Source organism: Podarcis muralis, chromosome 2 (genome assembly GCF_964188315.1).
Source record: "Podarcis muralis chromosome 2, rPodMur119.hap1.1, whole genome shotgun sequence".
Lineage (NCBI taxonomy): Eukaryota > Metazoa > Chordata > Lepidosauria > Squamata > Lacertidae > Podarcis > Podarcis muralis.
In genome coordinates this window covers 105,066,467-105,085,140 of record NC_135656.1, presented here as the reverse complement: position 1 = coordinate 105,085,140, position 18,674 = coordinate 105,066,467, and the positions used below count along the sequence as shown (strand labels likewise).

The 18,674-nt window shown below is 51.7% G+C and overlaps 1 protein-coding gene across 3 annotated transcripts in view; it reads left to right on the top strand.

Annotated features, from left to right (window-relative positions):
• The window catches only part of MTMR14 (myotubularin related protein 14), a 91,121-nt gene that overhangs the window by 55,498 nt on the left and 16,949 nt on the right, over window positions 1-18,674 (top strand). For 2 of the 3 annotated variants that reach the window (XM_028719718.2, XM_028719717.2), the window contains exon 17: window positions 5,833-6,009. The exons of the other annotated variant lie outside the window; for it this stretch is intronic. In XM_028719718.2, coding sequence (XP_028575551.2) covers window positions 5,833-6,009 — 177 coding nt within the window. The remainder of the gene's footprint in view (window positions 1-5,832; window positions 6,010-18,674) is intronic. 3 annotated transcript variants of the gene reach the window in all.

Genomic DNA, 18,674 nt, shown 5'->3' with positions numbered 1-18,674 from the left:
TCCTGGCATTTGCAGAGGCCTCCGAGAGCTCTCGTGACTGGAGTCCAGTCGTGGAGCCTCTGCAGGCCCTGCGGACGTCGGGGCTTGGTTCCCAGCATTCGAGGAGGCCTCAGAGAGCTCTGTAGGCCCTGCGGATATCTGGGTTTGCCTCCAGGCAGCGGCAAGGCCTCCAAGAGCTCGGACAACTTACTTCCGGGTTACAGTCGTTCATAACCCGAAAAAACGTAAGTTGAAGCGTTCATAACCCGAGGTACCACTGTACAGTCATAGAGTTGGAAGGGTCCCGCAGGGGTCATCCATTCCAACTGCCTGCGATGCAAGAATCTCAGCGAAAGCATCCATGACAGATAGCAACCCTCTCACTTATAACTAGGAATGTTCTTCAGCCTGGGCACGGGGGGCCCTTCCAAGCCAAGGGGCGGGAGGCAGGCAGGCAGGAGTGACCCAATGGATATAGGGTTCTACCTCCCGTCCCCCATCTTGACTGCACAAAATCCACCTCCTAGGGCTAAAGTTGGCCGTCCTACATTCCGGAATGCCACTCTGTGATCTGCTGGTAGCAGGGCTTGCGAAGGCTCCTTTCTGGGAAACTGGAGAGCCGCTGCCTGTCACCGTAGACAATACTGAGCTTGATGGTCCAGATGATTAAGCAGATGGACTGGATGATTAGGAATAAGGCAGCTTCCTCTGTAGAAAAGGCTCTCAAATCCAGGGGGGGAAGCCAGCCCACCAATTTCATCCAAGCATGGCATACCACTTGGCCTTAGGATAGGCGGGCGGCAGGATCCTTGACAGTGAAGGTCGTTCCACCAGGGGGGGGGGCTTGTTCTCCCCTCCCCTCCCTTGGCCTGGACCTTGAAGTCTATGCCGGAGAGGAGCTAGCGGGAGAAGAGGAGAAGCTCTCCCACATGACGGGAGGGTAGGGAGCCAAAGGCTGGGGATTTCGGAGCCTTGCCCGCGGGCCTGCCCTGCTCAGTTTAATTTTTCCTTCTCCTCCCCAAGCACGTGTGCTAATGATATTTTACAGTGCAATTATTCTGAGCTAAATCTGGGCTGTGCTGAGAGGCAGCTGGAAATCCTCTGGGCAACAGCGAACCCTCAGCTTGCTGTTGCATGCCTGGCTTCTTGGAGTGCAAGGGAGAGAGAGAGAGAGAGAGAGAGAGAGAGAGAGAGAGAGAGAGAGAGAGAGAGATCTGTTCAGAGCATGGGCAGCCCTCGAAATGGTGGCCCTGCCAAGTCTGCTCAGCACCCCAGTCAAATTGCAGGCGGCACACAGTAGCTGACACTGAAAACCTTGCAGGGAAAGAAGGGCTGGCAGATGATTCCGCAGGAGCTGGAAGCTGTCCTGGGTTGCCAGAGTTGCGTGCAGGGCTGTCTGGAATTCTGAGCTGGAAGGCAGATTCTGTAGCCAGAGGACTTCTTTGTGTGTGCACACCATAGAATCATAGAGTTGGAAGAGACCACAAGGGCCATCGAGTCCAACCCCCTGCCAAGCAGGAAACACCATCAGAGCACTCCTGACATATGGTTGTCAAGCCTCTGCTTAAAGACCTCCAAAGAAGGAGACTCCACCACACTCCTTGGCAGCAAATTCCACTGTCGAACACCGTCTCTGTATTTCTCAATTTACAGCATGTGCAAGGATAATCCCGTGGGGGCTGTTGTATGTTTTGGAAGGGAAACTTGGAGGAGTGTCGGGAGTCACCAGCTGGGGAACCCCCAAGAGAGGAAGGCTCAGAGCCAGGGGATTGGTGGTGGTACGACGACGAGTGGCCAGAGGGAGAAGAGGGAGCAGACTTGGGAGGAGGAGGCATCGGAAGCTGGAGAGGCAACAGGGTTTAGTGAGCAGGAGGAAGATGGGACAGAGAGCAGTCCTGGTTCAGAAGCTGGAGAGGAAGGAGGCCGGCTGCAGAAGAATACAGGGAGTCTCCTGCTGCTGCTGCTGCTGCTGCTGCTGCTGCTGCTGCTGCTGCTGCTGCTGCTGCTGCTGCTGCTGGAACCAGCTCCCCCTCCCTCCTGGTCTCCCAGAACACACAGAGAAATGAAAAGAGCAGAGGAGAGATTGGTTGTGCACAGGCACAGTCTCCGATTGCTTGTCAAAAACCCTGGAGACTTAGGCAGCCGTGGAAAGGCAGAGACTTTGAGTCCTTGCACCTGCCTCATTGGGGCAAGACCTGCGGGGAAGAGTTGCTGGGATCACTAGGCCTGCACTGTTTTGGGTTCTTCGAATAAAGAGTTAACTTATTGACATCGTGGGTTTTTATCAGTGACCTACACTTGACTCCGGGACGCGGGTGGTGCTGTGGGTTTAAACCACAGAGCCTAGGGCTTGCCAATCAGAAGGTGGCGGTTCGAATCCCCACAACGGGGTGAGCTCCCGTTGCTTGGTCCCTGCTTCTGCCAACCTAGCAGTTCGAAAGCACGTCAAAGTGGAAGTAGATAAATAGGTACCGCTCCGGCGGGAAGGTAAACGGCGTTTCCGTGCGCTGCTCTGGTTCGCCAGAAGCGGCTTTGTCATGCTGGCCACATGACCCGGAAGCTGTACGCCGGCTCCCTTGGCCAATAAAGGGAGATGAGCGCCACAACCCCAGAGTCGGTCACGACTGGACCTAATGGTCAGGGGTACCTTTATCTTTACCTTTACACCTGACTCCAGCTGCTGACAAGGAGGAAGTTGGTACTCAGCCCAGGAATTGTAGACTTGAAAGGGACCTTGGCTTATTCGGTCTCCTCTTTCCCGCGACCCGCTTTTAACCCAGATATGTATTTGTGAAAAGGGCCGTGGCTCCTTTGGGTCGCTGTCTCCAACATGGGTCCCTCCAGGTGTTGGGACTACAAGTCCCATCATCCCTTGCAGCAGCATGGCCACGCTGACTTGGAACTCAACATCATCTGGAGGGTGCCTGGTTGGAGAAGTTTGGCATAAGACATCGGCTATGTAGGCGGTTTGGCGCAAACCATAGTACGCTCTGTCTCCACAATCAGAGGCACCGGCCCTCCTGGATGTCAGTTGCTGGAAAGCGCAGGATGCGGGGAGAGTGCCTTTGTGCTTGCATCCCGCTTGCAGGTTTCCTACAGGCTGGCCACTGCGAGAACATGATGCTGGGCTAGATGGCCGGATCCTGCAGGGTTCTTCTTGCGTGCAAGGGAGAAAATCGAATCTCTTCCATGCAAGGAGGCCCATTTTTAGCTGCCAGTTCTGGGCCTCTCTCTCTCTTTCCCCCCGCGTGCTCCCCACCCCCCTCACAAAAGCTGGGACGGTTGCGGAAGCTGCGGGGAGCCCTGTCCTGTTTTTAAAAGCCTCTCTCTTTTTTTAATTGCCTCTCTTCTCTGCCTGCCTGCTTGAGTGCCTGTGGCTGTGTTATTAGGCACTTCATTAAGTCGCAGCCTTGTGCCCGCGCACAATGCAGCAATCACAAGGCAAGGGAGCGCATAAAGGCTCTCGAAAGCCTGGCCCCGCTGCCTCGCCGCTCTGAGTCGCCGAGGGTCTTGCGAGGAAATCCTGGGGTTTCAGGAGAGCCCTTATTAACGTGCGCAGCAAGGGGTAATAAGCCAGGCCTCTGATAATCGCTCAGCAGGCAGCGAGGGAAACAGAAAGCATTGGGGCAGCAGCAGGGAGAGGGAACGGCTGTGGAAGGTTCAGGTCTCCCAGCTGCTAAGGGCTGGCTTGCACCAAACCTCCCCTTGGACACGAGCAGCCCTATAGCTCTTCCAGGGCTATGTGTGTCTGCAATCGAGAGGCGTGGTTTTTTAATTATTATTTGTGCAAATCTGGCCATAGCTAAAGGCAGCCTGCAGGTGTTCCTGGAATCACAGCAGCTGGGGAGAAGGTGCCGCTGTGCAATGGCTGCAGCCCACCTTCCTGATTCACCTAAATGCTTAATCCTAGCAACATCTACATTAGACATAGGAAACCCTTTGTGAATGCACCCTTTGGGGCAAGGAATTCCTGGCAACTCTCCTTGGCAGTGGGGAGATGGCTCGCAAGGCTGCATGGTAACACCTGGGAAAGCAGAACGAGATGGAAGAGAGAGCAATTTTTTTTCACAATTCTGCTCTTAAGCGTGTGTCTGTCCCCCTCCCCCCCCCCAATCTTTTTTCTCTGCTGAGAATCAGTTCTGCAAAGATTAGTATTTGCTGCGTGCTCTTTAGCTTGCTTCCAAAATGTAGCCTGTACTCAGAATTTCAGTACAGTGGTACCTCGGGTTACAGACGCTTCAGGTTACAGACGCTTCAGGTTACAGACTCCGCTAACTCAGAAATAGTACCTCAGGTTAAGAACTTTGCTTCAGGATGAGAACAGAAATCGCACGGCAGCAGCAGGAGGCCCCATTAGCTAAAGTGGTACCTCAGGCTAAGAACAGTTTCAGGTTAAGAACGGACCTCCGGTACGAATTAAGTTCTTACCCCGAGGTACCACTGTATTTTTGGAAGGGCTTGAATGATAGAAGGTGAGGGAACGATGAATATGAAAGCCCAGAATACAAAGGGAGGAGGGGGAAAGGTTAAAGGTTAAAGTCCTGGTGTTTTTAGGTCGTGCGGGTGATAGACGTCATGGAAATGTTCAGAGAGCAGAAATGGCACCTGTCACTCAGTGCAAGCTTATCCCAGTCAAGTTTGGGTCTATCTCGCCCTTCTCAGCTCTGGATCCAAGCTTTGCTTCACAATAGCAGGCGCTTGGAAATCAAAAGAGTGAATCTCCATAGCAGCAGCAGCAGCAAAGCCCCATTGTCTTGGGAACCTGAATTAAGAACTGCAGAATAGGCAGCTGCTGGAAGTGCTTGGGGTCTGTCCCCGAGAGAGCTGCTGTAGTAGCAGAGCAGGGGAGGTGAGCTGGAAAGTTTCCTGGTTCAGATCTTGCCCCAGCCATAAACTCGCTGTGCTGACTTTAGGCTTATCATTGTTCTCTTGGGCGTACCCTTCCCATCTGCGAAATGGGAATAATAGCGACTCTGTGGGCTGTAGAGCGCTATGTAAATGCCCTCTTCAGCAGTCTTTCACCTGACGGCTAAAAATCTTCTAATAAGGCTTTTATGGTATGAATAGCTTTCAGCTCCTGTTCTGATTGTGATTTGCTGTGTTGCCAGAGGGTGATTGTCCCTTTGTATTCTGGGCTTTCTATATTTTTTTTACGACAGTGTAACTCCAAAAGTTCAGTAGATTAACCTATTGTTAGCTACCGTGAGCCATTTCTAACAGAGAGGTGGAATAGAAATGTGTTATATGTATTTTTTATCTCTTTTTCTTGTTGTATAGATTATTATTTTTTTAAAAAAGAAAAAAGATCCACGATTATGGGAATGGGCAACCCCCCCCCCCCCCGGCTGCTGTTCTCTTTGGAAAGGATGCTGAGCTCCAGTTAATGGTCTGAGCATTTTGAGAGTCCAGGGGAGTACCTTGTAAACCTTTGGCCTGACCTCCCTGCAAGCCTTTTTGGTGGCGAGGGAGTGGAGCAGTTAGGAGGCAAGGAGGAACCTGCCTTGAGGCGGCCTAGACTTCCAGTGTGGTGTAGTGGTTAAGAGAGGTAGTCTTGTAATCTGGGGAACCGGGTTCGCTTCCCCGCTCCTCCACATGCAGCTGCCGGGTGACCTTGGGCCAGTCACACTTCTCTGAAGTCTCTCAGCCTCACTCACCTCACAGAGTGTTTGTTGTGGGGGAGGAAGGGAAAGGAGAATGTGAGCCGCTTGGAGACTCCTTAAAGGGAGGGAAAGGCGGGATATCAAATCCAAACTCTTCTTCTTCTTCTTCCCCACTTGGCTTGGAACTTGCAGCCCAAGTAGGTGCGTTTCCTTATTTTTTCTGTACTACTATTTTAATTTTAATTTTTTGCAGGAGGAAAAACTGCGCCTCCTCCCCACAGACAGTCCTGTGGGGTCGGCCGCAACCGTCCGAGGAACGGCTGCCCGTCCAGGGCGTGCTCGAAGCCAAGTCCTCCAGCTCCTCCTCTTCCAACCACTCGGAGAACTTCTCAAGGCTGGGCAGCAGTCCTCTGGAAGTGCCCAAAGCCAGGTGAGAGATGGAGTGAGGCTTCTATCACTTTGGAGAGTGGGGGGGGGGGGCAGGTTGCCAAGCTGCGCACGACATTGGCTATGGTCTGCAGGAGAAGCGATGGCGGCAGCATTCTAGCAGCTGCCCATGAAAGAAACCCTCCTTTCCCCCTTTTAGAAAAACCGGGCGTTAGGAAGGAATCGATCATGCAAATGTACCCAAATTTCCTTCTCAGGCAGCAGTTTGGGAACTTTCCGCCAAGTGCCGCCGCAAGGAAAAAGCACCCACTGCCCTTCCCCTTGCGGTAAAAATATAATTAAAGTGGCAATTTGCTGCTCTTTAGTTCCACCCGGATTCTGCCACCTGAGATGTCTGCTCCTGCTGCCTCAGTTCTGGGCCCGGTGCCGACTTAGCAGAATGAGGAGAGGAAGAAAAGCACTGAGTTTGGGGGATGGCAGCCTTTTAGGCTGGATGGGGTCAAGAAACTTCACTGGGTTGTACTGGCTGCACAAGAAGCAGTACAGTGGTACCTCGGGTTACAGGCGCTTCAGGTTACAGACTCTGCTAACCCAGAAATAGTACCTCGGGTTAAGAACTTTGCTTCAGGATGAGAACAGAAATCACACGGTGGCAGCAGGAGGCCCCATTAGCTAAAGTGGTACCTCAGGTTAAGAACAGTTTCAGGTTAAGAACAGACCTCCGGAACGAATTAAGTTCTTAACCAGAGGTACCACTGTACTAGGTCGAGCCAGATATCCCTAAAAATTCCTGCTTAGCCCTTTTACGGCTTTAGGGATTTCCCACTGCCCACAGTTTTGGTCCATGAGCTCTAGAATCTTTAATTCTGAAAGAAGAGAGTGTGTTGACATTTTTGGCAATGCCAGAGGTTCTGCTTCCAGGCTTTAGATCATGCATTTGGCCTAGCAAAGTGCCCTGTTTATGTAAAAGCACCCAGAGGCACTCTGGTACTTTCTCTGCATCTTGCTTTCGAAAGGGATGCTAGAGGACTGTGTTAAAGCGTAGGCATGGCTAGCAGGGGGCTGTGCCCATGAATGCTGGAATTGGGGGCTTGGGGAAGAAGGTGCCACGCCATCCGTGGGCAAGAGAAGTTGGGCCGCCTGAAGGAAGCTTTCGGTATCATGCAGGTATGGCTCGATGCAAAATTATTGAACAACTGCTCCAAATTCGACTCTGTAAATTGTGTCTCTCTTCTTCCTCTCCTGCGGTGTTGAACAAACCCGTCGTAAAGATTTGTTTTAAGTGCTTGAGCACGTTTGGGTGGGTAGGGAGTCTGGGAAGAAGGCAACAATTGGTTAGTGCCACGTGAAATTGTTCTGGGACCAGGATCTGCAGTGTTTTAGGAACTACATGGTCTAGCTGTTGCTCTGTTGAACTTGAAAAGATGTACAGGTTACCAACCGCCTTATGCTGGAGATGTAGTCGGTGTTACGTCAGATTTAGTAGTATTTAGAGGAAATGAAAATGAAAAGATTTTGGGGGGCTAAATTGCAAGGGAAATCGATCAAATTGTCATTTATGAGTCAACGATGGGCGCCGTGATTTTTTCTTTTAAAGTACCGTATTATTCGCTCTATAAGATGCACCAGACCACAAGATGCACCTACCGTATTTTTTGCACCATAGGGCGCACCGGACCATAGGGCGCACCCAGTTTTTTGGGGGGGAAATAAAGGGGAAAAAATTATTTCCCCCCCAGGCGCGGGGCTGGGGGAAGCTCGAGCTTCCGCCGACCCCAGCCCCCAAACAGGCAGCTCTCTGCAAGTGGTGGGAGCGCTCCCGCTGCTTGCTGAGAGGTGCGCGAAGCCTGGACGTGCTGAGCTGAGCGTGCGCAGGCTTCAGCATGCAGGCAAGTCTCCGCAAGCAGCGGGAGCGCTCCCACTGCTTGCGGAGAGGTCCGCGAAGCCTGGACGTGCTGAGCTCAGCGCGCGCAGGCTTCAGCATGCAGGCAAGTCTCTGCAAGCAGCGGGAACGCTCCCGCTGCTTGCGGAGAGGTCCGCGAAGCCTGGACGTGCTGAGCTCAGCGTGCGCAGGCTTCAGCATGCAGGCAAGTCTCTGCAAGCAGCGGGAACACTCCCGCTGCTTGCGGAGAGGTCCGCGAAGCCTGGACGTGCTGAGCTCAGCGCGCGCAGGCTTCAGCATGCAGGCAAGTCTCTGCAAGCAGCGGGAACGCTCCCGCTGCTTGCGGAGAGGTCCGCGAAGCCTGGACGTGCTGAGCTCAGCGCGCGCAGGCTTCAGCATGCAGGCAAGTCTCTGCAAGCAGCGGGAACGCTCCCGCTGCTTGCGGAGAGGTCCGCGAAGCCTGGACGTGCTGAGCTCAGCGCGCGCAGGCTTCAGCATGCAGGCAAGTCTCTGCAAGCAGCGGGAACGCTCCCGCTGCTTGCGGAGAGGTCCGCGAAGCCTGGACGTGCTGAGCTCAGCGCGCGCAGGCTTCAGCATGCAGGCAAGTCTCTGCAAGCAGCGGGAACGCTCCCGCTGCTTGCGGAGAGGTCCGCGAAGCCTGGACGTGCTGAGCTCAGCGCGCGCAGGCTTCAGCATGCAGGCAAGTCTCTGCAAGCAGCGGGAACACTCCCGCTGCTTGCGGAGAGGTCCGCGAAGCCTGGACGTGCTGAGCTCAGCGCGCGCAGGCTTCAGCATGCAGGCAAGTCTCTGCAAGCAGCGGGAACGCGAAGCCTGGAGAGCGTGAGGGGTCGGTGCGCACCGACCCCTCTCACTCTCCAGGCTTCAGCGAAAGCCTGCATTCGCACCATAGGACGCACACACATTTCCCCTTCATTTTTGGAGGGGAAAAAGTGCGTCCTATGGTGCGAAAAATACGGTAGTTTTTGGAGGAGGAAAACAAGAAAAAAAATATTCTGAATCTCAGAAGCCAGAACAGCAAGAGGGATCGCTGCGCAGTGAAAGCAGCAATCCCTCTTGCTGTTCCGGCTTCTGGGATAGCTGTGCAGCCTGCATTCGCTCCATAAGACGCACACACATTTCCCCTTACTTTTTAGGAAGGAAAAAGTGAGTCTTATAGAGCAAAAAATACGGTACATACTTCCAACGAAAGAGGGTGAATTTGGTGTGCATTCGTTAGCCTCGACATATGTATTAATAGCAAAATATTGGGGGGAAACTGCAGATCCCGTCAGTAAATGGGGAAAAGCAATGTGCTTATTTTAAACATATAAAAGATTCTCTCCTGTGGCTTGAAGCCCTGGAGTGTTACTTCCAACCCTTAAGCCAACCAGAGGCCTCTTGAGTCATTAACCAGGCAAGTCTTGAACTATCTGAAGTGCTTTTCTAAAAATGTCAAGGTATTGATTGCAATAAGAAACTAAAACTGGCTCAAATCAAATGCAGTTCTTGTCAAGGAACATGAGTTTGGAAAGGCAGAGAGATGAAAAGCATAGAAGATTTAAGAACTATAGATCTGAACCAAAACAGATCACACACATACTCTCAATCTGTAGCAAGTAAGGAATTGGGTATAGGAACTGAAAGCGCATAGCAAAGAAAACCACAAAGCTGAAATCTAGATAGCATACAAGTGAGATAATGCTAAATGTTTCAGAGTAGTGTTTCAAATTTCGGGAATGCTCTCTGCTCGCTTTCTCCCCTACCCCACCCTCGGCTGCAGCCAGAGTTGCTCTAGAGCTGTCTGCCGTTCTGTCCATTGGTGTAAGAGGAGACTTTTCTCGTGCCCCTTCCATTTGAGGAGGAAGGTGGCTTGTGCCCGCAGGCAGGTGATATCTTTTCGCGATGGCACCCAATTCAGGAAATTAATGTACTTACAGAAATTTATCTCCAACTATCTTTGGCAGCGCTGCAAAGCCTTCCCCCCCCCCCCTTAATTCAGGTGTGCGGTTGGCTGATCTTCCTCCAGCACCGTTCGCGCTTTGTCACTTGTGCAATTGTCTGACTTCGAGATTTTTACCCTTAGGTCTAATTGTATGTTGTATTTCAAATGAGATGGTGCCGCCAAACCTTGCCCTCCCATATCCACCCTGCCTTGGAGACTATACCTTGGTTTTGTATCTTCCCTGAACAAAATTTAAAAATTCCTTCCGGTAGCACCTTAGAGACCAGCTAAGTTTGTTATTGGTATGAGCTTTCGTGTGCATGTACACTTGGTGTCTGAAGAAGTGTGCATGCACACGAAAGCTCATACCAATAACAAACTTAGCTGGTCTCTAAGGTGCTACTGGAAGGAATTCTTTTATTTCGTTTCGACTATGGCAGACCAACACGGTGGCCTACCTGTAACTATCTTCCCTGAGTACAGGATGGTATCGTTTTCCCCTGCCATCCTGTCCGTGGTGTGGCCTGGCTGTTGAATTTATTCCCTCTGCATAATTTAAATTGTGGTGGTATTTGCAGAGGCTGCTCTGTTGCCAGCATCGTAGTTTGGGCCGTGCACTCCATCTCCTCTCGAGACAGGCAGATCCCAACAACAGCTAAGGCTACAACTGCCAGGGAATAAACCTGGGGCCCCCTCTGCATGCAAAACTTGCACTGTGCCTCTGAGCTGTGGTCTCCTCCTCCTTCTCCTTTTGCTCTGGAAAAGGCATGTTCCAGTGTCTTCTGCTTTGGGGGCTGCTTGCCAGGGAGGACCCAGCCCCCTTCTCCCATAGGGTGATGACATTGTTATGTGTGTGTGTGTGTTTGGCGTTACAAGGGTCTTATCCTGGGAGCGTGTGGCTCCTCAGGCCCAGCAGCTCTGCTGTTGCAGATTTATTTTGGGGAGAGCTGCGGGCAAGGTAACCACGCTCTTGAAAGTTCCATGGCAGCACTTGGGGGCCCTGCCACGCTGGCAGGCTTAGCTATGCCATCTCGGCTGAGGGGCCGGCACAGAGCCTTGCCAACCGGGAGGAAGGAGATGGCTGTGCGTGGCTTTCAGATCTTCTGGACCCGTGGCCATGGCAACAAAGCACTTAGCGTTTGCCGCAGCGGAGGAAGCGGGGCATTCCGGTGGGCCAGCAGCTACTACAATAGGTAACTTAAGTGGCTACCTGCCACTTCCCGAGCGCACTGACAGGCAGGAGGCACGCAGGGCAAGTCACGCTGAGGCCGCTGGGAGTAGGAGGAGGGCGTGAGAGGAGCGCAGCGCATGCTAGCTTGGGAGAAGGAAGGGAAGCCGGGGGGGGGGTTGTTCCCTTCCCTTCCCCAAGACAGGGAGAGGGGAGCCTGCCAGTGCCTGGGCAAACTGGCAGGCCAGGCAGAAGGAAACCCCCGCGGTTGTCTGTCTCCGCAGACTGGATCAGGGAAGCTTAATTGAAGCCAAATAGGCATATTGGTAGTTAAGCTGGCAAGCGCACGCATCCTTGCACTCCCGATTGCCTGAAGCTGTGACTGAGCGGAAGGAAAGGGCATCGCTCAGTATTGCCCTGTGGGGGTTTGTCTGCTTTCTTAACAACAGGGCCAAGGAAGCCTCAAACGCCTGGAGGGTCCGATCAGGCCTCTCCCACCTGTCCCGTGCGAGGGCAGCCAAGGAGCTTGCCTGCTAGACCACCCGTTTGAGCGACCGCCCCCTGTCGTCTCAATCTAATCAGCATGTGCCCCATTAACAAATGAAATGCGCTGCAGCAACGTATTTACCGGCCTGTGCCACATTTTAATGGGGGAAGCTGTATGTGTCTCGTCCCCCCCCCCCACACATGGATACTTATCTCCGTTGTGTTAATATTGCACATGAAGGCAGCTAATCTCAAAACGTTCTGCAGAAAAGCTGGGGTAGTCTGGTACCGTGAGGAAAGAATCTTGGGAGCTTCAGGCAAACGCTTGAAGGCAGGATTGCACCTTCTTGCACCTTCTTATTACGATCGGCTAGGCTGTGCAAAATGGGCCCTGGGGAGCAGAGTCTGTTCCACTGTTCCCGTTTGCCTTGGGAGCGAGGTGTGGCCCCCTCCTCTGCGGAAGCATTCCTGGGTGTCCGCAGGCGGCGGGATTAACGCCGTGTAAGATGCGCGCAGGACAGTAATGTGGCTTAGCAAACTGGCTAAGCCGCGCCTGAATGCGCTTTTGCTAAACCCATTAAACAAAGCTGGCACAATGCGCTCAGATCCGCCGAGCAGCTCTGGGTCTGGAGACAGCTTTGTCAAAATGCATAAAGCACAGCGGCAACTGCTCCCGGCCGGCAAGTGAGCACGGGAAGAGGTGTCGGGGTGGGGTTGGAGCTTCCCACAGAGCTTCGAGATGCTGTGGTTCTGTACTTCCTCGTTTCCCTTGTATGTGTGCGAGGCGGTTCTTCAGCCACTGAACCTGCAGTTGAATGATACCAGGGAACAAGGGAGCTAGTCCTCTAGGTCTGCCTTTTGGCAGCTGAACCCGGCCTCTGTTCCCGTGCATCTATTTCGCAGAGTTAACTAGAGCGTTGGAAGGTTCGGGACACCTGAAAACAAGAGCTTCTTTATGCAGCGCGTAGTTAACCTGTGGAACTCCCTCCCACCAGAGGCAGCGACGGGCCCCCAACTTGGGTGGCTTTCAAAGAGGATTAGACTCATTCAGGGAGGAGAGGGCTGTCGAGGGCTGCTGGCTGTAATGGCTGTGCTCTGTTTCCACAGTTGGAGGCAGCAGTGCTTGCTGGAAACCACGGGAGGAGTTCTTGTGCTTGAATCCTACTTCCTGGTTTCCCTCCGGCATCTGACTGGCCACTGTGAGAACAGGACGCTGGACTGGACGGGCCATTGTCCCCACGGGCTCTTGAGTTCTTCTATCCCAGCACTTCTCTATGATCAGAGTCCCCACGGGCTCTTGAGTTCTTCTATCCCAGCACTTCTCTATGATCAGGGGAAGCCCATGATGTCATCCCGATGATCTGCTGGTTTCCACTGATTGAGGTTGTGGAGGAAGCTGCTGCTGCTGCTGTGTGCTGTGAGCAAATACCCTTCTCCTTGCACGCAAGCGTCCTGGCTCTTGGCCTTAATGGCCCTGTAATTATTACCCTGGGTCAGGCCGGTAAATGCTCTAATGTGACAGCAAACAGGCATGGCTGAAGCAGAGTGCTGCCGGCTGCCAAGTGCGTCGCTCACTTGCCGGCTGTGCTTCTGGGCCCTGCACAAAGATCTCCTGCCATCCAGCTGCTGTTAATAGAGTAATTATTAGCTTTCTGGTCTTTATGGTTAAATATTTATGTCCTGGGAGTGCTCCTTAACGCCATGTCTGCTTTTTGCAGGCAGCTGATTAAAGCAGGCAGGCGCAAACAGGCAACCGCCAGCCCAAAGGTGGCGGCAGTCGTGGGGGAAGCGCCGTACCAAGCAAGTGAGCAAAGGTTCTGTGCCTGGACGATCCAGATTTCCCCACCACTACCACCAACAAAGGGACGCAGGTGGCGCTGTGGGTTAAACCACAGAGCCTAGGGCTTGCCAATCAGAAGGTCAGCAGTTCGAATCCCCGTGACAGGGTGAGCTCCCGTTGCTCGGTCTCTGCTCCTGCCAACCTAGCAGTTAGAAAGCACGTCAAAGTGCAAGTAGATAAATAGGTACCGCTCCGGCGGGAAGGTAAATGGAGTTTCCGTGCACTGCTCTGGTTCACCAGAAGTGGCTTAGTCATGCTGGCCACATGACCCAGAAGCTGTGCGCCGGCTCCCTCGGCCAATAAAGCGAGATGAGCGCCGCAACCCCAGAGTCGGCCACGACTGGACCTAATGGTCAGGGGTCCCTTTACCTTTAGCACCACCAAGGAAAGCTGGAATTTGCAGTCTGTACAACTGCATGGAGGACTGTGTGAATTGCACCAAGGGGATTTTTTATTTTATTTTTTTGCAAATTTATTCGGCTTATTTTTAATGCAGAATTTAATTCCGTGTTTGTACTGTAAACCACCCTGTGATCCTCAGATGAAGGGCAGCACATAAAGTTAATACATAACAACAATAATTTTAAAAATTGTTAGGAGCTGGGGTTGCACAGTGCAAACCACAGAGAATCTCAGAGGGAGCTCTTGAGTTCATAAATTTTGGGCAGTGTTGCTTGCCCACTTTTTTCCAAGTGCACTTTTGCCAGTCCTAAGAATTTAGTTTCCCCCCTTAAATGAAAGCGGAGATTCTTTGGAGATGTAAATCTTCCCCTGTTGCCACGTTCTCCTTTTCTTCATTGGAGGTAGTATTATGGTATGGATATGCATATAGCTGAGGCTGCTGGTTATATTTGCTGCTTCTACATTGGACAGCTGATCTAAGGAAGAGAGCATGAGATTGACTAACAAGCTCATTACTGTAAAGAGGTCCACCGGCAGGACAGTGAGAACCTTTCAGTATCAAGGATCTAATTAGTGGGTAAATTTTCCCCAACCTGGTGCCCTCCGGCCATTGTTGGACTACAAATCCCAGCAGGGACGCTGGTGGCACTGTGGTCTAAACCAGGGAGCCTCTTGGGCTTGCTGATCAGAAGGTCAGCGGTTCGAATTCCCACGATGGGGTGAGCTCCCGTTGCTCTGTCCCAGCTCCTGCCAACCTTGCAGTTCGAAAGCATACCAGTGCAAGTAGATAAATAGGTATCGCTGCAGCAGGAAGGTAAACGGCGTTTCTGTGCGCTCTGGTTTCTACCACGATGTTCCGTTGCTCCAGAAGCGGCTTAGTCATGCTGGCCACATGACCGGGAAACCTGTCTGTGGACAAATGCTGGCTCCCTTGGCCTGAAAGCTAGATGAGCACTGCAGCCCCATAGTCGCCTTTGACTGGACTTAACCGTCCAGGGGTCCTTTACCTTTACCTTTTTTACAGATCCCAGCACCCACAGTCAGCATGCTCAGTAGTGAGGGAGTTGCAGGCCAACAACCCCTGGAGGGTACCAGGCTGGGGGAGGCTGTTTTAAGCTATGGGGCTGGCCTCAAGCCAGGGCTCAACTCTGGAAGAGAAGGCCCAAGCTGTGAAGCATGAGGTTTAGAGCTTTTGAACATCCCTTGTGGGGTGAAATCCTGGAAAGCTGCTGTCATGGAGTGTAGACAGAACTGCACTTCTTAGGAACCCTCTACCTGAGAGCTTGCTGAGCTGCTGCCAATTGTTGTTGTTGTTTAGTCGTTTAGTCGTGTCCGACTCTTCGTGGCCCCCTGGACCAGAGCACGCCAGGCACTCCTGTCTTCCACTGTCTCCCACAGTTTGGTCAGACTCATGCTGGGAGCTTCGAGAACACTGTCCAACCATCTCGTCCTCTGTCATCCCCTTCTCCTTGTGCCCTCCATCTTTCCCAACATCAGGGTCTTTTCCAGGGAGTCTTCTCATCTCATGAGGTGGCCAAAGTATTGGAGCCTCAGCTTCAGGACAGGAGCCTCCTTCCAGTCAGCACTCAGGACAGATTTCCTTCAGAATGGATAGGTTTGATCTTCTTGCAGTCCATGGGACTCTCAAGAGTCTCCTCCTCCACCAGAATTCAAAAGCATCAATTCTTCGGCGATCAGCCTTCTTTAAGGTCCAGCTCTCACTTCAATACATCACTACTGGGAAAACCATTACTTTAACTATACGGACCTTTGTTGGCAAGGTGATATCTCTACTTTTTAAGATGCTGTCTAGGTTTGTCATTGCTTTTCTCCCAAGAAGCAGGCGTCTTTTAATTTCGTGGCTGCTGTCACCATCTGCAGTGATCATGGAGCCCAAGAAAGTAAAATCTCTCACTGCCTCCATTTCTTCCCCTTCTATTTGCCAGGAGGTGATGGGACCAGTGGCCATGATCTCTGCTGCCAGTTAGAGCAGCCAGTATAGGGTACAGAGGGGTAAGGCATAGTCATAGCATCACATGCAGAGCTGATTCAAAAACTAAGCCCAAACTGAACCCTGCACCAAAGCCAGAATTCCATTCTTAGGCCACCACAGGTTGGTGGTATTTGTGGATATTAGGTTCTCTCCCACCCCCGTTCCTAGCTGGCTTGAGTGACGGATGTGAAGAAAGAGAAGCCAGAGCTGTCAGAAACCTATATAGCTCTTCCTGGGAGGGAAGGGTGGTGCAGTGGAGAGGAGTGACCTAATTAAACGAAGCCCTTTCTCCGGAGCTGGAGCTTGAAAGAATCTGGGCTGCTCGAAGACCCAGCAGATCTGAACGTTCTTCCTGCTAGTGGAATGGGCAGCAGCAAGACTCTCCCTGTCTGTTTTGCCTCGCCTCGATCCTACTTTTCCTTCCAAGGGGCTGACTTCCAAGGAAGCTGCCTTATACAGAGTCAGACAGAGGCCCATCTAGCTTATTATTGTCCACATGGACAGCTCTCCAGGGTTTCAGATGCAGGATATTCCCAGCCCAACCCATTTACTGGGGCGGTCCCAGTAAATATTTCTCGGCTTGGTGGATTTCTGGAGTTTGGTCCCTTGTGCTTTCTACCTGTGCTGCTAATGAAGCATCGCCGACTCTGCTTTATATATATAATTTTTATTAGATTTTCTGTTTTACAATTTAAAGTACTCGCTTTAACATCCTTAAAATATCAGTGACTTCCCTTCTTCTCTTTCCATGGTTCATTTTACGTATCTCACATCCCTGCATCTTTTACAAAACTAAACCATTCAGTATTCCATTATTGCATCCATCAAAACTTATTTACACTGTTGAATTTATCTTAATGCTGCCAATTTTTTTCATGTCTACACAGTTTCCCCCCATATAGTCAATAAACATTTTCCAATCTTCTCTAAAAGTATGTTCTTCTTGTTCTCTTATTCTATGTGTTAAGTCTGCAAGCTGAGCATATTCTGCCAAGCTTAAGTTGCCGTTCTTCTTTGGTTGGGACTTCGCTCGTTTTCCATTTTTGGGCTAACGAAACACAGGCCGCAGTAGCAGCATACATAAAGAACCTTTTTTGACACCTGGGAATTTCAGTCTGAATTATCCCCAACCAAAAGGACTCTGTTTTTTGGGGGGGAAAGAACGTTTAAACATTTTTTTCAATTCATTATGGATTATTTCCCAACATTCTTTTACCCTTTTACAAGTCCGCCACATGTGAAGGAACGTTCCCTCAACCTCTTTGCATCTCCAGGACTTATCTGATTCAGTCGCCAACCCTGTTCTGATTCAGCATCAAAGTAGTTGAGTTCTACTTGACTCCATCACCCCAGGAAAAGGCAGCGATTTTTCATCTGTGTGAGGAAGAGAGCGTAGGTGAATCAGGGAAGCAGAGGCGTCTGGGAAGGTTTACGTATGGGTTGCCGCCTGGCGACACAAGAAGATTGCAAGGGCAGTAGGAGCAAACAAGTCATTCTGTTTCCTGAGCTCAGGGATAGCCAACATGTTCCGATCCAATTGCTAATGGACTCCAGCTCCCATGAGCCCCAGCCAATGCGGCCGAGGATCATGGGAGTTGGAGTCCAGCCAGAACATCCAGGGGTGCAAAACCGCACTGGCCACTCCTGCTTTAGTTAACAGAAACACTAGCAGAAATACCATAATTCTGACACAGCTCGTGAGGTTGACTGTAGAGTAGGGGTCAGCAAACTTTTTCAGCAGGGGGCCGGTCCACTGTCCCTCAGACCTTGGGGGGGGCGGGCTATATTGGGGTGTGTGTGAATGAATTCCTATGCCCCACAAATAACCCAGAGATGCATTTTAAATAAAAGCACACATTCTACTCATGTAAAAACACGCTGATTCCCAGACTGCCCGCCGGTCGGATTTAGAAGGCGACTGGGCCGGATCCAGCCCCCGGGCTTTAGTTTGCCTACCCATGCTGTAGAGCCACAGCAGCACATACATTTCAGAGAGACGGCACTACTTGCTAAAACAATTTTTTTGAAAAAGATTTCACCACCAATTGGGTCCCTGGTATTAAAAGATTCTTATTGCCCTGCCAGTGAGCCTCTTTGCAGTTAATTGGCTTGTTAGTCCCTCTGCTGTTCTCGTCCTTAGATCAGCTGTACTCGAGCACATCACTGAGGTCTTTTTTGTCCAGCATGAGTCTGGAGTAGAAAGGGAAGATGAATCCATGGTTTGAAGTGCTGGCTAGTCTTGCCATCTCGCCTCCCAGCCCTCCCTTTATTGTTGTTCTCTTGGCTTTCTGCTTTGTCCAAAGATCATAAGCCAAATTAATCCTCTGTATCGGCGCTCTAGTGTCTGTTCTTGGCGGAAGACTGGACTTGAAACTCTAATAAGGTCGTGTGGGATGAAGGCTGGAGAGCTCCGCTTGCCAGGGTGAAAGGATTAGAGCTGGAGAGTTTCCGGAACATTCTCCCCAGCAGAAGAGGATGAGTTACTCTTCGGATAGATAAAGCTACTTTTGTGTTGACAACGCCAACGGCGTTGTCTGCTTCAGGCTTCCCCAACCTGGTGCCCTCTAGCTGGTGTCGGACTACAATTCCCATTGGCCCTCTGGCTGAGGCTGATGGGTATTTTAGTTCTACAGCAGCTGGAAAGGGTTCCTCGTAGGTTGTCCTGGTCCACCACGATGGGCAGTGGCTTTCCAGTGCCTTGGATAGAAGTAGCTCCTCCTGAACTTGTGTCATGGGCTGGCTGGATACAGAGGAGCTGGATATAGATGCGCCAGCTGGGGAACCCCCCAGGGGAAGAAGGCTCAGAGCCAGGCGGTTGGTGGTGGGATGATGATGATGCGTGGCTAGAGGGAGAAAAGGAGGAAGCGTTGGAAGCTGAAGAGGCAACAGGGCTTAGTGATCAGGAGGAGTCTGGGGCAGAGAGCAGTCCAGAATCGGAGGCAGAAGCAGAGGCTGGAGAGGAGGGGGCCAAGAGGCAGAAGAGGAGGCCTCATTG